The sequence below is a fragment of the Cygnus atratus genome, chromosome 16 (genome assembly GCF_013377495.2).
Source record: "Cygnus atratus isolate AKBS03 ecotype Queensland, Australia chromosome 16, CAtr_DNAZoo_HiC_assembly, whole genome shotgun sequence".
NCBI classification, from domain to species: domain Eukaryota; kingdom Metazoa; phylum Chordata; class Aves; order Anseriformes; family Anatidae; genus Cygnus; species Cygnus atratus.
In genome coordinates, this window is record NC_066377.1 from 14,715,680 (window position 1) to 14,735,476 (window position 19,797).

At 42.1% G+C, this 19,797-nt stretch overlaps 1 protein-coding gene across 4 annotated transcripts in view; it reads right to left on the reverse strand.

Annotated features, from left to right (window-relative positions):
* The window catches only part of LOC118248869 (ubiquinol-cytochrome-c reductase complex assembly factor 1), a 55,743-nt gene extending 40,305 nt beyond the window's left edge, over positions 1–15,438 (reverse strand). The window contains exons 1-5 of one of the 4 annotated variants that reach the window (XM_035548283.2): positions 15,352–15,438; positions 11,701–11,805; positions 10,032–10,136; positions 6,011–6,115; positions 3,006–3,078 (exon numbers count right to left, since the gene is read on the reverse strand). In XM_035548283.2, coding sequence (XP_035404176.1) covers positions 3,006–3,078; positions 6,011–6,115; positions 10,032–10,136; positions 11,701–11,805; positions 15,352–15,375 — 412 coding nt within the window. In that variant the 5' untranslated portion in view covers positions 15,376–15,438. Of the gene's footprint in view, positions 1–3,005; positions 3,079–6,010; positions 6,116–10,031; positions 10,137–11,700; positions 11,806–14,032; positions 15,248–15,351 lie in introns of those variants that run through there. The other 3 variants (XM_035548281.2, XM_035548285.2, XM_035548284.2) reach the window with 3 other exon arrangements.
* Positions 15,439–19,797: the final 4,359 nt, after the last annotated feature.

Sequence of the window (19,797 nt, forward strand, 5' to 3'; positions counted from 1 at the left end):
GTCCTCGACACTATGAAATCCAGCCAACCTAAGTCACCTGTCAGAGAACCACCTCACAAAATCTACATACCAGTATGACTTCCACAAGGTCACACCACAGTTATTATTCAAGCCATGAGGTAACCACATCACAAAAGCAGATCCAGAAACACTGAAGACAACTCTGTGACACACCAGTTCTGATCACACAGGGTTAATCAGCCCGCAAATGGTTTTACACATGCATGGGTGTACTGTTTTCAAGGCCAGCTCAGTAGGTTAACAGCTTTCACAAACTACAGAGAAAAAGCTAATAAGATCTCCAGAGACCTGAGCTGACTGTTCAGTTCACTTGGATATCTCAACCATGCAACTACAGCCAGAAGTGCTGGGGGCAGCAAAACATAACCACACCACTAGGTCTGCATACAGTCAGCTTTAGTGCAGGCAGACCTGATCTGAGTCCCACGCAGCAGCATTACCATTCATAGGGGTCTTGAGCAGTGCAGTTCATCGTGTGGGTATGCAGCACCCACATCAGCATGGTCTCAGGCACACCTGTGTTTGCTACATCACCAAGAGACAGAGCTAAGAGGTAGCTGCTTCCTGTTCCTACTAGTCCCCCAGACTGTTCTTTTGAGAATAAGCCGTAGTTCTGGCTTAGGTGTTGCCCCCTTTACTTGTAAAAGGACCAACTCAAAAAGGAAAAACCTGTTCCTAACTGATATAGTTTGATTAAAACAGGACGACTTGAACTAAGTTGGATATCTTGTATGCCATGTTCCCATCTCTGAATCACACACTCCTCACCACCTATTTTATGCCACAGCCTCTGGCCATCAGTCCCTTCTGTGTGTCACTAATTCAATAACACAGCAAAACAGGAAGGCAGCAAAAAAACAGGCTAGTTCCTTTCAATGACCTAAACACTTCATCAGAGGACATGGTAATTGAACAGACTAGAACACAGGCAGAAAGCCTATGCAGAGCAGAGAAAGGAAGATGGAGAAGTGAGCCTTTTCCTTTTGGCCACTCTTTCAACTCATCTGCCCGTGGAACTACAACCTAAAGCTCTTCATTGGTTAAAAAATAAACAAACAAACATTGTAAAAGGTTCCTGTCCACCATCCAGTTTATCTTTTAGGGGAATTAATTTCTAAACACAGATCACATGCCTATTAGGTTTTAGAGCCAATTCCCCAAACAGCTGCAGGAGACAGAAGTAACAGAAACCTCTTACATCTGTCTATATTAGATATTAATGGTTTCTTTGGAACAACCATCACAGACACCAACATCACAGGCATTCTTACCCCAACAGGTACATCATACAGTCAGTGTCAACAGAACTATTTCCTTACATTAAAAAGGTCTCATATGAATGCAAGCAGAGATTTCCCTGGGTGTAAATTTAGAACTTGACTGGCTGCAAGTTGTACTGTAGAGCAAAAAGACAAAAGGAACCACTATGACATTCTGGAGAAAAAGGAGGGAAAGACCACCTGCTGTTTGTGATATGCTTGAAGAGAGGAGGAGCTCTGGGAATTCTTCTCTTTAAAATGGTAAGACAGTACCAAGAATACAATTGAAGTCATTTTGCCCAGTACGGAGACAGAAAATCTGTAGCAAACAAAAAACACAATACCTCTTTCCTAGACAGGTTTTGAAAATCCTTTAATCTAGGGCAACATTTATAAATCTTTTTACAATTAATCTCTTAAACAGAGATAGTGAAACAACAGCTAAAAATAGCAAAACTTATATCTGAGAGGTACGTATGACAAGACTATTTAGCTGAGAAAGTCTGAGAGGACACACAGCTGGGGAGAGGTGTGTGTGCAGAAAAGATGAGGTTCTAATTTTTTGATCATCAGTGATGAATCCTACTGCTTATAGAGTTCTCCCTACAACCAGTGAAACCACATCACAGTTTTGGAAAACCTTTTGAAAACCATTGGAAAATCTTGCAGCAGCAATACCATGTGCCAAACCACCCTCAGTAAGTTCTGCACTAGATGAAAACACAAAGATGCACCTTCAGCTGATCTCTTGAGGAAGCAGCAGCAGCTCCCACCTATGCCAGTACGTTGTTAAAGCCTTAAGAAAGCATTTGGTAGATCAGGAAGCCAGCTAACGTGTCAGGTCCAGGCAGCAAGTTTAATATCAGCTGAATCATAGAATCATTAAGATTCGAAAAGACCTCTAAGGTCACCTAGTACAACCGTAATCACACTGACATAGGAAATAATTCACATAAGAATAAAATAATTATTTGAAATTTACTTAAATGAATCATAGATCTCCCCATTCACCAATCTGTATTTGATACTAACAAAAGCGGCAACAGATTTTTTCACTGATAGCTAAAAAAAAAAAACAAAACTGTGCAACAAGGAAGAGTCATCACAATTCAAGCTAAAATTCTTATATACTTAAAGGAGGGACTTGCGTGTCTTGGTTCTAGTCACACCAACTAGTCAGGAGATGTGTCCTGACTTAACCAGATACAAGGAAGAGAGACAAGTAGGACCCTGAAATCTAACTGATCCTGTATCATTAAAAAAAGCTGTGCATCAGTGGAGGGGGATGGTTCTCTCCTACCTGTATCCTGGTTACACCGGACTTTCTCACTAGTCACGGGACTGGGTAAGACAGAGACCATCAGACCAGGGTAAAAAAGAGACATTTGGATTCTTAGCTTATCCCACCCTTCGTAATAGAAAAGGCAACGTCCTTCAAATTCCAGGATATTCTGGTTTTACCTATCCCACCATGTTCTTATTCTCCATTGCAGGGGACAAAATGTAACAATTCCAGAAGCCAGAGCATGCCCTTGAACCTTTGCCCCTTCAGAACTTAAAGTAATAACATAGCATAGTCAGCTTCCAGTTGGCTGTGCACTGTTAGCATATGGCAAGTCTTACTGTTGTCTTATTTATAGACAAATATATCTAATTATTTTTCATCAGTTCTCCTCTCACCAGGGTTATGATCCAATTTCTAGCATCTTCAAATACACAACTTACTGTTAAAGAATTCCTCATAGTCAGTTTTCTCCACACAGCATGTGTACATGCGCAAAGCTGCTACCTTAATTTTCTAAAGAAAAAGAAAAGACAATACTTGATTACATGATGAATACAAGCATTCATCATAAGAACACTACTGTTTTTGTTAAATACATATGCTGTATTTTTCTGAAAAGACTTCTTTTGAGAATCACAATCAGCTGAGATTTTCAAGAGCACAATAAATTATCTCCCAGGAATTACACAACTATAATTCATCTTGCCTCGAGGCAAAAAAATGGCTAAGTGGCTGCTTGAATACCCTTCCAAATCTAGTTTAGTATAAAACTAGCATTGCAGAAAAATAAATGAAATAGCTTTCCCTACAGAAGCTCCAAAGATCCCAATGCACAACTCCTAGATTCATCCAGTATTTTTACCTGTTGATGTATACATGAGTGTTCTGTATGTTTTATTTTTTAAGTAGTGATATACCAGGTGTACTAAAAAAATCTCTTGTTTTTTCCCCACAAAAATGAGAATTCACCAACAAAGCTTCAAAAGCAAGAAAGCAATCCCGTGTGATGAATGATGTGAGGTATATTTCAGGTGCTTCAGAACTTTTTTTTTTTAATTTTGTTCATGGCTTGCTATTCCACCACAAAAATGTCAGTGCATCATCTATAACCAAGACAGACGCGCTGAAGCTTCAAAAAGCACAATAACAGACGACAAAGTTCTGAAAGAGAATAACTGCCAGCTATTCCTGTCTACCAACATCATGGGAGGAGAAAAATAAAAAAAATAAAAAAAACTTGAAAACTCCAGAGCCTACTCCCATACTTGCCTAAGCCAGGGATCAGCATTGTGTTTTGTTGTTTGTTTTTTTTTTCTTTTTATTGGTATCTACTAGGGATTGTCTTGGTGATCAATATATTATAGATGAGCACTCTACGCCTATCAACTGGCCCTTCAAACTACTGAAGTATTATTTCTTTTGGCTCCTCCACCCAAAGGAAAGATAGGAAAGTTACAATTGATCTGCTGTGGAAACACAGAGGCCATTAATTTTTATTCAGTAATCACAGGGTTCTGTCAAAAACAAAGGATTAGAAGCTTTCTCAACAATTGAGTATACGTCTAAAATTCTTGCAGTAAAATAATTTACACCATTTACCGGAGTTCTGAAGGTTTCCATTTAAAAAAAAAAAAAACACTGCCTGACCTGGGAGTAGAGATCTCCCCTGTGAAAGTCACTGCTCCAGACTAAGGGTTATTAGACATTAAAAACATACTGTAAAGAACAGTTCCTGCAATCCAGCCCTTAAATAAGGCAAGTAACACAGGAGAAACTGGTGAAATTTAATCATGGAGGTTTTGGTGTGTAGAAGAGGTAAGGGGGAAGGGAGAAGAAAGAAAAAAACAGAAATATTAAGAAAACTTCCCTAAGATCTCACAGAGAGCACTGGCAAGGCCAAAAATGAACTCAGGTCTCCTGGGCCCTAACCACAAAATAACTCTCTCCAAACCAAAGTTCCCTAGCCAAAAGCAGGCAGTAAAGAGTAGCAATTAAGCAGAGCTCTGAATCAACACTTGCAGCTAACAAGAATCTTTATTACAACAATATGTACACAAACACATGGGAGAGAAACTACCCTCTCATGATGTTTATCACCATATGATATAAGCAACTGGTTTTCAAGCAAAATACCTCACCCCCTTAACTGCCAGTTATCTTTTCTTTATATTTTATTTCTGAGGGGCAAGATGCAATAAGCAACAGTTTCAGATCAGTCTCAGAGGAAGTCCATTCTGCCTTGCAGATATTCAAAGCACCTTCTAAGTTTTTAACATCTGCACAGTTGGGCTCAGCCCTTCCCAGTCATGTCACCTTTTCCTGTGTCCCGGTTCACAGCAAAATTCGGAATTGCATCCATCTTTTTCCATTGTGCAGAAGGAACTGAAGGTCCCCTACAGAACTGCTCTCATTTAGTCACTGTTAACAACTGCTTTATAAAAGGACTATTTTACAAACACCGAAGAGAAGGACCTATTTGTGACTCTGCCTTAGGCAGCTACTACTGAAACAGCAGTAACATCTCACTACTGTCCATTTCAGAGACCCTCCTGTCACAGAAACACAGAACAAGGGAAGATGCAAAGAAGGCCAACGAAAATCAACACATGAAACTTGTTTCAATAACAGAAAGAGAAAGGTCTCTTCAGTTCAGCAAAAAGTTCAGCTAACATGGCATATATAAGATTATAAAGACACAAGTGAAAGGGAAAAAGTTAACATACACCCCAAGGAAAGAATAATCACCTTTTTTTTAAAAAAAAAAACAACAAAATTAAAAAACATCAATTGAAAACAACTGTACCTCTTCCCACAGCAGATACTTGAGCTATGGAACTCCTTGATATAGAACGCTGTGGATGTTATAAGCTTACAAGAGCTCAAAGTGCAACTGCATAGATTTATGGAATAAAAATTCATCAATAGTACTACAGAAAAATGCCTACTTTCGTTCAAGAAATCCTGAAACAGGCAATTGCTGTAAGCTGGAGAAGTACATGAGAAAAGTATCATTATATGCTTTTACTGTAACTAAATTCTTTCTAGATAACTGGTACTGGTCATTACCAGAGACAAGATGCTGGTCTGTGCAGATGTTGGACTGACTTTTAAGATAGTAAGGTGGTTATTGTGTTCTTTGGTGCACAAACAAAGAGGAAAATAGGCTATCTGAAGAAATTCAAGAAGGCTTAAAGACTCTACAAAGCAAATGCAATGTTCCTACTTAGGTCAAAGATGACAACACAGACTGAAGCAGGTTCCAGCTTATATTATTATATCCCCCACATTACAAAACAATGATATACTTGGGTAATAATTAGAATTGTTCCATATAAATATTGTTCCTATTGCAAGAAAAAATGGTTGTGAGTTTTTCTGCTTTTCTTTGTTTTTGCTTTTTAAGAAAGCTGAAAGTATTAACCAAGATACTAAATAAATGCTTTACCCATCTGCTATACTTCAGAGGTCCTGTGAAACCCATTGCTTCTATTATCCTTGTGAAAGGACCCACTTTCTCTTCTGTCTGCAAGGAATCTTTTGCAGAGAGATGCTGTAAAATAGAAAGATTACCATATACATCAGTCTCAGCAATTGGATCTGACTATTTTAGTTTGACAAGCTAGAAGTTTAACAGAGAACTTCAGATTTTCTGTTTACTTTCTCTGCTCAACAAAACAAATACATATTTAGGTTTTATCTGCAAAACAGTATACTGTCTCTTCCTTGACATTCTTCTGTATATAAATGCAAGCATTATATGTCTGTTCCAATAAGAGCATCCCACTGGGAGCTCAGGCTCAGACTGTACAGAAGTCTGCTTTCTGAAATATTGCTCTTACTCTAAATTACCATATTTTTTCTGGATGACTGTCCTTTACTCAGGCAGATAAAACAAGCAAACAAATCACAAACACATAGTAAATAACAAATAGTAAATTGACAGTAAATGGGTAGTAAACGGATAGTAAACAAACAGTTGACCCTTTCACATCCTGTCTTACTCTCACTGTCATACTGCATTCTGGAGTAATTACGTATGATAAAAAGCGATCAGCTCCATCTTAAAATTAATGAAGATACATGAAGACACTGAAAAGCTTACAGAAATCTTACTAGAAAGCTCCTCCAAATTCTTATTCCCATTGCAGTTTTTCTCAGTTTTACTCGTGGAAAATCTACATCAGAGGAGTAATTTATTCTTCACTGATTTGCAGTGTTTGCAAGCACGAAGATAAACGTTTTCCTCCAGATTAACTATACAGCACTAGGCTGATAAGAAATCTTTGTGGCATTCTGGCTAAAACATCCTAGCAGTACTAATCAGCCAACAGGAATTATCATTTGTACTCCAGCAAATAATTTCTAATCAATGAAGTATGCAGTATAGATATTATGTTATAAATAAATTACTTTTAACCATTCTAACCAAAATCTACTGCAAATGTATCTCGTACATATACGTGAGAAATGCAGCTGAGAGCCATCATCATCTGAGAAACTTCCATGACCAAGGAAATGTTAAATTGCTTTAACTCACTGGAATTTCACTTTAAGCACTTCCTTCTAAGATGTGAACATACTAAGAAAAGAATTTTCTTAGTAGGGAAGCAATTTAGCCACATAAGAACTCCCATACATGGCCAGACCACTCAGAGAAGTACCCCATCTCCAACAAGGACCAGCTGCAGATGCTTGGAAGAGACACTTAAAAGGGCAGAGAAATAGTCACATACACTGCAGGTTCCTGTGGTATATCTGCCCAGCTTTTAATGATCACTCCTGTTCTAGGAAACGTATGCACACATTCATTCTTGGCAGCTACAAATTCAGCACTCCAAAAGAGTTTTTAAAACCATCTAACCTCCATAATACACAGAACTGTGGTACATGACTTTCACAGCTTCGTTATGTAAAATCAATTCCCTTGAGACTCTTTTAAACCCAACCTTGGGATTTCATTGGAAGCCTCCGATTTAACTACAAGAAGCTGCAAACAGCCATTTCCTATGCCCTTTCTCAGTACCTTTTATGAATTTTACAGACCAGTATTATGTATAGGTCCATCAGTTATCAGGCCATGATTTAGATGAGTCCTAAAACAGCCTCTTCTCATATAGAAGGCTTTTCAGATTTCTCATTATTCTTTTTGTATTCTCTATAGCTTTCCTAGCACTACTAGTTTTTGAAATGGCATGAATGATAACCAAATATTAAAATACTGACACATATCCAGCACAAGTTGCTGTACTTCAATAAAAATTAACTGCAAAGCTACAAAAAATGTAGCTTAGAGCCATAATCAACCCCCATGTATATCCAGAGAGTACACACTATCATTAGCATTCGAGATAAAATGATTTGCACTCGTGCAATCCACAGATGGCTATTAATGTCTTGACCTCCATGACGCCTAGTATTCAGGTAACTAAAAACAAACTTGCTCAATGCCATTTTACTATCAGTCACCTAGTTAGACAGCATCACACTGTCCAGGACCTCAGATCCTTTAAACCTAATGGCTACTAAACCTGTTCACCAAGTCCACTGCCATCAATGCAAAACAACAGCATCTACAACACATGATGGATGCAGCGAGTTTATGAATGTGTACATGAAGATTTAATCCAAGCTTTAGTACTCTGTTCTTCAAGATTATTCCACGCAATACTCTTCTCTACACTAAAAATGACACCTAACCTTATGTCGTAAGATAACTTCATAAGCCCCCCTCCAGCCAGGCAATGATAGGATGCGTTCAATACAGAACTTTAGTCCGACTAACCACTGTCACACTGAACTCACTAAATCGACTTCCACCTTCTCCAGGTGAATTAAAATGCTACTAAACTCTTAGTGAATCTAGGCAGACTAATTTTACTACACACCTCTTGTCTATAAATGCATTATGAAGTCCCCCTCACTATGGACTTTTCATTATGCAGAGGAAGTTAAGTTAAAAGCCAAAATTATTTTGATTCAACTGTTAGCTCATCCCCAAAAAAGAAAGGAAAAAAGACTGGAAAATGGCTTTTTACTATGAAATGCCGTGATGCTTACTTCATTCAGATGTCTGACTGGACTACCTCAGGAAACACAGAGGGGATTTAAGCAGTGAATGCTTGGTTTGATGTATGGACAGAGACGTGCAGTTCATCTTGCCAATGCTATGACTGCAGCCAAATGCAATTAAAAAGTCATATAAGTGTATATAAAATCAAACACAGAAAACAAAACTTTTGGAAGTCCCATTCAATTAAAATTAGCTCATCAAAACACTGAAAGGCACATAAGCCTCAGGCTGACTTTCTTGCTCAATACCTGAAATTCAGTGCTCAAAACAGAATCACAGAATATTAGGGATTGGAAGGACCATGAAAGATCATCAAGTCCAATCCCCCTCCCGGAGCAGGAACACCTAGATCAGGTCACACAGGAACGCGTCCAGGTGGGTTCCTCTCCAGAGAAGGAGACTCCACAACCCCCCTGGGCAGCCTGTTCCAGTGCTATGTCACCCTCACCGCAAAGAAGTTTCTTCTCATATTTAAGCAGAACCTCCTATGTTCCAACTTACACCCATTGCTCCTTGTCCTACCATTGGGTGCCACCGAGAAGAGCCTGGCTCCATCTTCCTGACACTCGCCCTTAACATATTTATAAACGTTAATAAGGTACATCTGTACATATAAGGCACAATAAGGTACAATAACATACATCCTCTTAATTTTGACATAAAATACAAAAAAAATTGGTGTTCCCTGTCAACTTTCCTCTTCCCTCTGTCCTCTCATTTTTCTTACTTATATTCCATTTTGCCATTCTCTTCATACTGAAATAGCAAGAGCAGGATCAGAACATTTATTAAATGAGAAACACTGACTCTCTTAGATTAAGTGCTAAACTAATAATTCATGCTCTGGAAAACTTCTATTCTAAGACAAAAGACAATAAATGTAAGAGATGTGGACACCACAAATTAACAAAACAGTACAGAAGAACAGGAGAAAGTATGACAATAATTAGTCATTATTAGTAGACTACATGACAAATGTCAGTGTTAAGCAGATAGCAAAACTGTTTGTTACACACTATCCCCAAGATAAGGAATCTGGAAACATCTTGTCACTTCTAATATGTATGGCCAACTTCTGTTCTTCCTTCTTTGAAGGTAAGAAGGGAACATCTGCCACTGACCCCCATCCCAATAACTACTCAACTTTGCTTCTTTCCTCATTGGGCTCATTTCCCAAAAAAGCAACCGTGACTTGACTCTCCTATACTAGCAGTTCATTTTCTGGAAAGCAACAGAGCATTTTTTTTTCAAATTATTGGATCCATTGTTAATGCTATACTAAAATATTTCATGTAAAAGATGAATCATCTCCTACGTGCTTTCAAAAGCATTTCATTACCTGTATCTGTACAACACAATGTGCCCTCTGACAATAAAAACATAAAATTCTTCTAACCTTATTCGTATTGTAAAATGTTCTATTTAGCTGTTTAATGGTTCCATTGGCTTGAATAAATCCACCACAGGCTTTAGACAGTTGGAACTGGCCAGTCTCCTGTCTCTAGTAAAAATGACAGAACAAAAAAAGAAAAAGAAAAATTGAAGAGACCATTGACTAGTAAATACTTAACTTTACACCAATTATCCTCACTTCGCTTCCAAGCCAATTTGGTATAATCCTGAAGAACAAAAAGCACAAATTTATATCATAACTGCTACAAATAAAATGGCTGCCCATGCTTAATGCTCCACTTTACAGATTTACTAGTTTTCTGAAAACGTACTAATGGAATGGACCGGCAGAACGCTCCACTCTCAAAAACCACAGCTAACCTGCTTTGATTTTGCTCACAAACTATTTTTAACTACACTTTTTGCCTCTTAATAAAGAATAATTATTTTTCCTGGCCTTGCAGAGAAACAGAGCTTATGGCATTTTTATCTACACCTTTATAGTCCATTGAGCTGCCTTTATGGCCAAGACTTGAGCAAAACAAATTACAGGGTAATAGCTGTCACTGTAACCTCTACATGGCACATGATTTGCATTACACAGCTACTGCATAATAACAAAACGTATCATGCAGGAGTGAGTGGAATCTCTAAGTAAGAAGCGTTGCACTGGAAAGCATATCTATCATATCTCCACAGCTTGCCCAAGTTAGTAGCAAACTATTTATGAATAAATTCAGACAAAGCAAATATGCTGTTTTGTTCAGTGTAGCCATTCCCAGAAGCCTCTAAATCCTAACATGTGGCTCAGAGTCAAGTCTAACTTTATCAGTCAACTTCACAACTGCTAATTTCCCTCACTACTCTCAACGCTATATGCTACTTTATGTGGACCGGTGCTTTATTAATATCACAAAAGCAAAAGTGATTTTTCCAGGACTGGAATGTCTTATCTGAGGATAGACATCAAAGCCAAAGAGCTTAGAAATTTCTAATTCTGTAAGTCCTGGCTCTACCAGCTGTAATATACAGGAAAAGAGAAAAGAGGATTAATCTCCTCTGGTTACCTTGCATGCATGAAGGAAACACCCAGAGACATACCCTATTTCTGCTCAGATAACCTGCGTCTATTCCCATTTGTATTTTGTATTGCATTCCCATATATGCATTTTAACCTCTATAATTGGCTGCTATTAAGCGATCCTCTTGTTGATTTACTATAGACACAATCTGATACTAGGTATGCTTGTATAAAACTGGAAGTAACATTGCAAAGCAGTGCTTTCACACTGAAATAATATTCCTCAATGTTGTGCTGTGCTAGGTAAACATACCATCAATACTAGAAAGTCCAAGGCTACTGTACTGCAGAAAAATGTTCTATAAAATAAAATGCTGGCAATTATCTGCAAATGTGACTTGTTTGTAAATAGCTGCTTTGGAAAAATGACACCTACATTAGGATTTCTGTATTCTGAATACAGAAAGACAACTGTGTGATAAAGAGTGGGAGCTCACTCCTTCAGCAGCAGAAAGCTTTTAAGTTGCCTCGATATTTCAGCAATACACAGCGAAGTGAAGACACCGCTTCTGGAAGCCTCTTTACTGAAAAACTATTCCAGATTCAAACTCATCCCAGTGTTTACACACTTTAATATACTGCGACATCCTACCTGGAAAATACCATGGAGCATCCTTCTACACTGGCCTTGGACCACGGCTGTCTGTAATAATCCACTGCATACTGCTATCCATTGAGTTACTCCAGTCCGGCAGCTCTGGAACAGAAAGAGTAGCAATGAAGAAGAGGATCCTAATACAAAAACAGTTTAACTGTCATCCTGCTTCCACAGATTTACTCATTTATACAACAACCCTCGGATTAAGCTCCAAACTTGCATTTGACAGAAATCTAAATTCTGATTACAAAAAAAAAATCTTGCCTTACAGTAAAGTAATGCAACCTGAGTTTGATAAGAGAAACAGATTAGTCAAAGGAAGTGGTGGGCTGTCTACATCATAAAACTACACCACAGTTTTTATATCTAGTAGAATAAATTCAGATACTTACATATTGAGTTGACTGAGTGAGATCTTTAAAAAGCCCTCAACCAGTACTCAGCTTTTACGCATCTTTGTCTTACTGAAGCATTATTAATAATTCTAGTATTTCAAAAGTGTATGTTGTCCCAATAAATTTCAGCAAATATAATTATTTTTAATGCTCTACATTAATACGGGAAACAAGATATATATTATTAGAAAGAACAGACTTTTCTCTATTAAAGATAGCTTTTTTATTTTTTTTTTTTTAACAGGCCCAAAAGATGATTAATGGATTTAAGCACCCAACATGTGAGGAAAAGCTGAGAGAGTTGGGACTATTTAGCTTTGAGGAAAGACACAGCAGGGAAATCTTAACAATATACACGAATACCAAGGTGGGGGGGACACGGCCAATCTTGGCTGAGTGGTGCCAGTGAAAGGCAACCATGAGAGCAGCAGATTGCCCAAAAGCTAGGAGAAACAGAGAACCAGTCCCTGTTCCCCCTTCCCTGCAGAGATTTTGCTGTTTGCCAGGTGCAGCGCACTGCTTCCTCAGGCTGCCCCGGCATCGCACTCTTGAGCCATTGAGGGAATTGATTTGGGTTTCTACAAACTGCGAGGGAAAAAATGTGTTTCCTTTGCAAATGTGATTAGTACTCACTAACTTTACTATTTAGTACTACACCTTTCCTCTTCTACTTTAGCTATGGAAGATCACTTAGTTTCTGCTTTTTCTCTGTAGCCTAAGTACCCAGCAAGGACCGATATGAAGCTGATATGTTTCTATTCAAAAAGACATTTCAGCTGAGTAACAGAAAACAATTCTTGAAGCAATCCAGTGCTCTGATACAAACAGTTTAACTAACACTAAAAGCCAGAAAGAAAATTCACCTTTTTTTTAATTGATAAAGAACGAGTAAAAGACTCCATTGTGTCTAACAGATCTTTTGAGGCTTATTCTTGGTAATAAGAAAACATACTTTGATTGCAATAGATCTTTAAGCTTAAATAAGCTTAAACCTCTTATAACATTAAACCAGTTATAAACCTCTTTTGGGGTTTATAACTGTTGAAAAGCACTCCTGTAACAAAACTGGACAGAGACATACGACATCACAAGACAAGCATACACAGAGAGGTGATAAACTTAAAGATGTGATAAGAAGAGATTTGAAAAAAAGCAAAAGCAGGAAGTGGCAGAGCAACAGAAAGGGGGAAACATAGAGTTAAGGGATCTTTCCTAAGCTAATATCACTGAAGAACATCACCTTCCATTTAAATTACAAGTAGTACTCTTTATTTACAAAAAGGCTGAAAAAAAACGTACCAAGCATAAATCAAACAAAATTTCTCAGCAATAGTCTGCAGGCAGCATAAGCACCTCCTGCAGCTAGCTGTCTTGTCAGGATTCAGATGAAAAAAAATACCCACGGTCATCTAAATCCTCCTGGCAACCTTTAGAAAAACCTTAGGTAGCACACAAACATTCATCAGGATCTCTTAGGTAAAAGACAGTTGTATCATAACAGCACTATTAACTGAAATAGTCAAACAATAATCAGGACTATAACATACACCACGAGCACCTAAGGAGGCTTGAAGATCAGAGGAAAACAAAACTGTCCTTTCCCATTTTCAATACAAGGAAGAGGTGTTGAAAGTATGAAGACTTATTTTCATTTGATTAGTAAACTATTAAATCCTAACGCAAAAGCAGATACTAGGAAACACCATGGATCAGCAATGCTACGATACTATAAAGCTTGAGCTGAAGCATGTTGCTTGCTGTTAGAACTCCCCAGCCTCCCAGCTGCATCCTCCCATCCTTACTAATGCTCCAGTGCTTCTCCCATAATCACAAAATGAGGCTCTTCAGACCACAAAAATTGCAGCCAACTAAATCTTCTCTCATCCAAAGAGAAATTCTTCTGGCTAGGCTGAAGAACTGAACCAACTTACTTTGCCATGTGAATGCCAGAAGCAGCCGGGAGAAGAGCCAGGGTTAGGGAGGCCTGGGAGATGAGTCCTGCCCCCTCTGTGCACGCAGCCTGGCATTGCCAGTAGCACCCTGGGGTACAGGTCCTCAGACAGCTGAACCCCCGGTGACTCACTGCTCCTCTAGCGCTCAGCTCCCCTTCCGCCTGGCTTCCCCCTCCACTTTTGCTAGTGATTGCCTCTTCAACTCATTACGGCAGAAAACTAACTTTATATTCTGCCAGTTCTGCTGCTGCTTTGGCGTTCAGAGCATAGGGGTCAAGAAAAACACTGGGGCACAAAGAGGTAGGCAACAGCACAGAGATGTGAGTAAGGACAGAGCACAGCAATGGCAGAAGGAAGGCATGAGCTCATGCTCACTGCATTCCAGTTCCTCTCAGGCACGTTTGCTCTCAGCTGCTTTCAGCTGGACAGATGAAAGGGCAGGGCTCACCATGCCTGCAAAACCACACCCTGAGACATCAGTTCTAAAAATTAGGTGGATTAATTTCACAAGCTCTCTGATTAAGGGCTTTCCATTTTCCTCCAGCATTGGTCTCCAGCTAGCAGTGTTGGCTATGCCCATATCTGCATTGGGGCAGGGAATCAGATCCTGGCACCAACCTCCAAACTCAAAGCTGAAATCTGGTAACCTGCTGCAGAGACTTCAAAAGCCAATAGACTAAAAATACACACGTGGATGAGAAACAAAGGAGCTGAGTGATTAGTAATCCGCTCTCATTCACAGGAACCCAATCTCCTCCACCTGACACGGAAATTGGAACCTTTATAACACCTCCAAAGTGAGACAGGAATCTCCAGAAATGGGAACCCTCATCCCCCTGGGCACAGACACCGTGTCCAAAGAAACAGGAAAGCTACCGGAGAAAAAAAAAATAAAAATAAATCCTCAAATATAAAGCCCAAGCCCAGAACGCGAAAGCCCTGCACAGGTCCTGTGGAAGCACAAACCCAGAGGAAGCCTCCCCATCCCGAGCCGGCCCCCTCCTCGCCCCGGGTTTGAGCGCTGCGAGGCGAGCAGCAGCGAGCCGCCGGGCGCACCAACCCCGCGGCCACCGCGGCGAGCCCCGCCGGCAGGCAGGCAGGCACCAGCCCCGCTCCGGTAAGGTCGGACCGCGGCAGAGCCGCGCGGGGCAGCGGGGCCGCAGGGGCCGCTCAGCCCCCTCCCAGCGCCGCCATGCCTCAGGGAGGGGCGGGGCGGGAAGGAGGGCGGCGGGGGTGGAGTGGGGGGGGCCAGCCCCGGCCGCCGCCGCCGCCCGCCGCCCACCGCCATTGCCACTCACCACGGCCCGCACCAGCGCCGCCATGGCCCTTCACGACGCTTCCGGCGGGGAAGCCCCGTCCCTTCCGCCCCGGGGCCGCCTCCGGCCGGGGAGGGGAAGCAGCAGGAGGAGGAGGAGGAGGAGGAGGAGGAGGAGGATGGGGGGGGGGGGGGGGGGAAATCTGCTGGCTGTCTTCCCGCAGAACATGGCGGAGCACTTCGAGCCCCTTCCCCCCCCCCCCCGTGGTGTCAGCAGCGATCCCGCCTGCCCCCAGCGCGCCTCCCCCGCTGCCCCTGCTTGGCACCGGCCCGGTGGGACAGAACGAGCCGCCTTGTTTCGCCGGGGTAGTCCCGTTCTGGATCACATCCGCATCACCTCACAAATGTTAGTGCTGGTACAAGGGAGGCTGGTGCAGATGTGAGCAAGAGCAGCTGGGGAAGAGGGAGGCTGCGCTTTTCAGCAGCAGTGCTGGCTTAAAGGGCTTGGGGAGCTATAACATTCTGCTCCCCTCTTTCCCGGCGTATTTATTGGGATGTCAGCTTCTCAAGAGGGCAGTAGCAGCTGCTTTAATGGCTCAGAAACTCCACAGTAGTCCTTAGAATTCTTTCCTATATTCTTAAATGTCAGCTCTCCCAGGGCCAATGGAGACACCTGCCTGGGCTTCCTTTCCACAGGCATCCCAGATCCCTGCGCACGCAGCCAGTTTTTCTGAGGTGTTCTGACTCGCTGCAGCTATATGTTGAAATACATCCAACTTAACTGTATCTGACTGTGCTTAGTGAACAAGTTGTTCTGATGCAGTGTCAGATGTTGAACGATGCAGGGGACTGTAGATCACAGGGATGTGCACCATTTCATTTGGTTCTTCTGCCTGTTGCCAGGTCTAGGGAGGAAGGTCAGGGCTAGCTCTGCTGCCATTTGCTTAGCTGTCCTCTGTGTATTAGACTCAAAGCAATGTTGAATGCCATTCATAACAGCAGCTTTTCTTGTGTGTGTGTGAGAAGGCGGAAGAGGAGAATGCATATCCATTTCTGAAGCCTCCTCTTTGCCATTAGGGAGCTAGAGTCACTGAAAGTGGTGAAGCTCCAGGATCCCTACACCATGTAATTATACAGAGAAAAGACTTACCATCAGTGGCAGAGGAGTCTCGGTGTGCAGCAGTTTGTCCACAGCAGTGGACACTTTCCAACTAGGAGCTGTGTGTCTGAGAAATACACTGAGTATGACAGTTTTTGATAGCAACCTAGGTTTGGTTCAGTCTTACCTAATGATGCATAGGAGGATTTTGACACGTTTCAGTAACAGAAAATTATTGTCTTAATCTAAGATTCCTCTGCCTTTCTCTGTTATTTCATTCTCCATGTAGCACTAATCCCTTTTCATGGCAATATAGCAGAACACAGCTATCTCAAGCACAGAGCAGCACACCAGACTGCCTCTGAAGGGTCTGTGGAGACAGAACAGTTGCTGGATCTGAATTTTAAATTCAGTTCTACAGGGATTTCCTTGGTCAAAGCACTGGCAACTTACTCCTCTTTGTGTACAGAATCCTTGTTGTCCTCAAGTTCCTACCATTCAGCTCTGCTTGGTGGGCAGCTCCATGACCACATGAGTCTTACCTCAGTCATAGTGAGTCCTCAGTGTGGAGCTGCTCCTGGGCGAGCATTTTCAAACAGCACCAAGAAGTCCCAGTGGCAGAGCAGTGAAGTTCCCATTTAACTGCTGGTGTTCTTTCATTCAGTGCTGCTGACAATGCCCCCTACATGTGCTGGCAACCAGGTGACTGAACAGGAAAGAAGACTCAGTTTGGGGACAGGCAGAGGCATCCTCCAAATAGCTGGTATTTGTCATTTTCAAAGCTTGACCAAGAAGAGGTGTGGGACTGTTCAGTACTAAAGGCAGAGAAGTGGGGTGCAGAAAACAAGCAAAAGGAGGATGGAGAGACCATTCTCCGCTGCTCTTTGGAACACTGGGGGTGACAAAAGCCTGGTGACCACAGAAATGGTTGCTTCTTTACTCCAGTGATTGGGGCCATGTTATGCAGTCCTACATGCTGCATCCGTTCAGATAGATGCAGTGATAATCCACGTGTCAAGACGGGGCTGGTAGAGGCCTCTCCTTGCTCCTGCATGTCTGGTTTGATGGGGCTGGTGGATGAAATAAGGATACAGTTTAATATAACTAAGCAGATAAAGTTACTTGTAGCTGAAAGGAAAGGTTCTGCTCCTGGCTGAGCTAGCGCTAGCATTCATCTAATGAATGCTGAGCCAATGAGGAGTTAGACTACCAGAAAACTGTCTTTTTTGTTGTTTTTAGTAGGATTAATTTTCTGTGAAATTAGCTACCTGAACCACCCCTCCACGGGATCAGAGGAATGCCAGGAATGCATGGCTGGGGACAGGGTGAGGAGAGCAGACAGGCTGTTCTGGCAGTAGCCAGCTAATCGGTCAGCTTAGCTGTGTTGTCAAACCATGTGAAACCTCCATCCCAACTGCTGCTGCTGTCAGTAGTCTGTCTGAGAAGGCGCCAGTAGTGATTCTGTTCCTGCAGGTAATAGAGGGAACAAGGGGAGAAGCTGTAGTGGTCACCCTGAAGCCTGTTCCCCCAACACAGGGAAACCCTGTTTCCCCAGGAGGCCATTTCGAGAGGCCTGTGATTTTTGCAGCACAGAATCAGGAGAGAGCTGGCAGCGAAGGGTGTGAATTACAAGCACATAGGAAGTTATTTGGTGTTGAGATACTACACCAAAGTTGAGTGGATTTAAAAAGATAAGCCCTTTGAAAGAATTCACAGATCCAAGTTGTGCCTAGCATTTCTTTTTAACAATTTTGATTTGATTTAGCCCATGAAAGCCACTGTAGGAATTTTTATCTTGCTGCTGTTTTGATCCAGTCTCAGGTCGCCTTCTACTGACTTCACTGTTTGTCAGGACCGCAGCTCCATTTAATTGCAGGCGGTCTATTTGCAGAGTTTGTAAGAAAAGAAGAGTTGCAAGGGGAGAATGGTTGACTATTATCAACTGGGAGACCTGGACACCTGTTATTAAAATTTATCAGAACAGAAACTGACTTTCTGACTCAGTGAACTGCTAAATAGTCATATAAAATGCCACAAGAAAGACTGGAAGAGGAGCAGAGGCCTCTAGCATAATATGGTGTTTTCATACTGATGGGCAGCTGAACTCAAATGGGCAAAACAGACTCAGCATAAGGGAGATTAATGTACATTGATTGCTAACTGCTAACAGAACAGAGCAGTGAGAACTCAACACAAACTAAAAACACCTTCCCAGCTCCCCCCCCCCCCCCCCCCCCCGCCCTTCTACCCTATTCTATCTCCTCCCCCCAGGTAGTCCAAGAGAATGGGGAATGGGGCTGTGGTCAGTCCTAACGCTTTGTCTCCAGTACTCCTTCACGGTCACTCTCTGCCCCTGCTCCAACATGGGGTCCCTTCCACAGGATGCCATCCTTCCCAAACTGATCCTGCATGGGTTTCCCACAGGCAGCTGGTCTTCAAGAACTGCTCCAAGTATGGCTCTGTACCACAGGGTGCATCATTCAGGAGCAAACTGCTCCAGCATGGTTCCCCCATGGGCAGCAGCTCCCACCAGCTCCCCTGCTCCTGCATGCGCTCCTCTCCACGGGCTGCAGCGTGGAGATCTGCTCCATGTGGGACCCATGGGCTGCAGGGCGACAGCCTGCTCCACCAGGGGCCTCTCCACAGGCTGCCGAGGAACTTCTGCTCTGTGCCTGGAGCACCTCCTGCCCTCCTGCTCTGACCCTGGTGGCTGGCTGCAGGGCTGGTTCTCTCTGCGTTTCCTTGCTCCTCTCTCCCAGCTGCTGTTGTGCAGCAGTTTTTTTCCTTTCTTCAATATCCTCTCCAGAGATGCAGCAGCATCATTCACTTTGGCCAGTGGCGGGGCCCTGTTGGAGCTGGATGGAGTTGGCTCTTTTCTAATATGGGGCAGCTCCTGGGCTCTACTCACAGAGGCCACCCCTGCAGCCCCCCTTGCTACCAGAAACCTATCATGTAAGCCCAATACACACAATTGTGATGACTGCCATCGATGTGAAAAATTCATGGAATCGCAGAATCACAGAATGGTTTGGGTTGGAAGGGACCTTAAAGATCATCCAGTTCCAACCCTCCTACCATGGGCAGGGACACTTCCCACTAAATCAGGTTGCTCAAATTAATTCAGATTAAAATCTTCAAAGCTTGAAGATGGGTAGCATTGCACAGAAGTACCCTGGCCTGGGGTGCTGGCTGTTCTCTATGAGAAGAGCAGGACAAAGGCTCTGTTTTTTGCCCAGTAATTCAATCCCAGACTCAGAATATTGCCTTGTCTAAACTGGGTATTTAACTACCCCGAAAACTTCAATTTTGAGAAACCTTTTAATATGAAGAAATGTTCCAGACCAGCAATGATGCTTAGATGATTTATTAGTTTTAAAATATGTGCTCTCT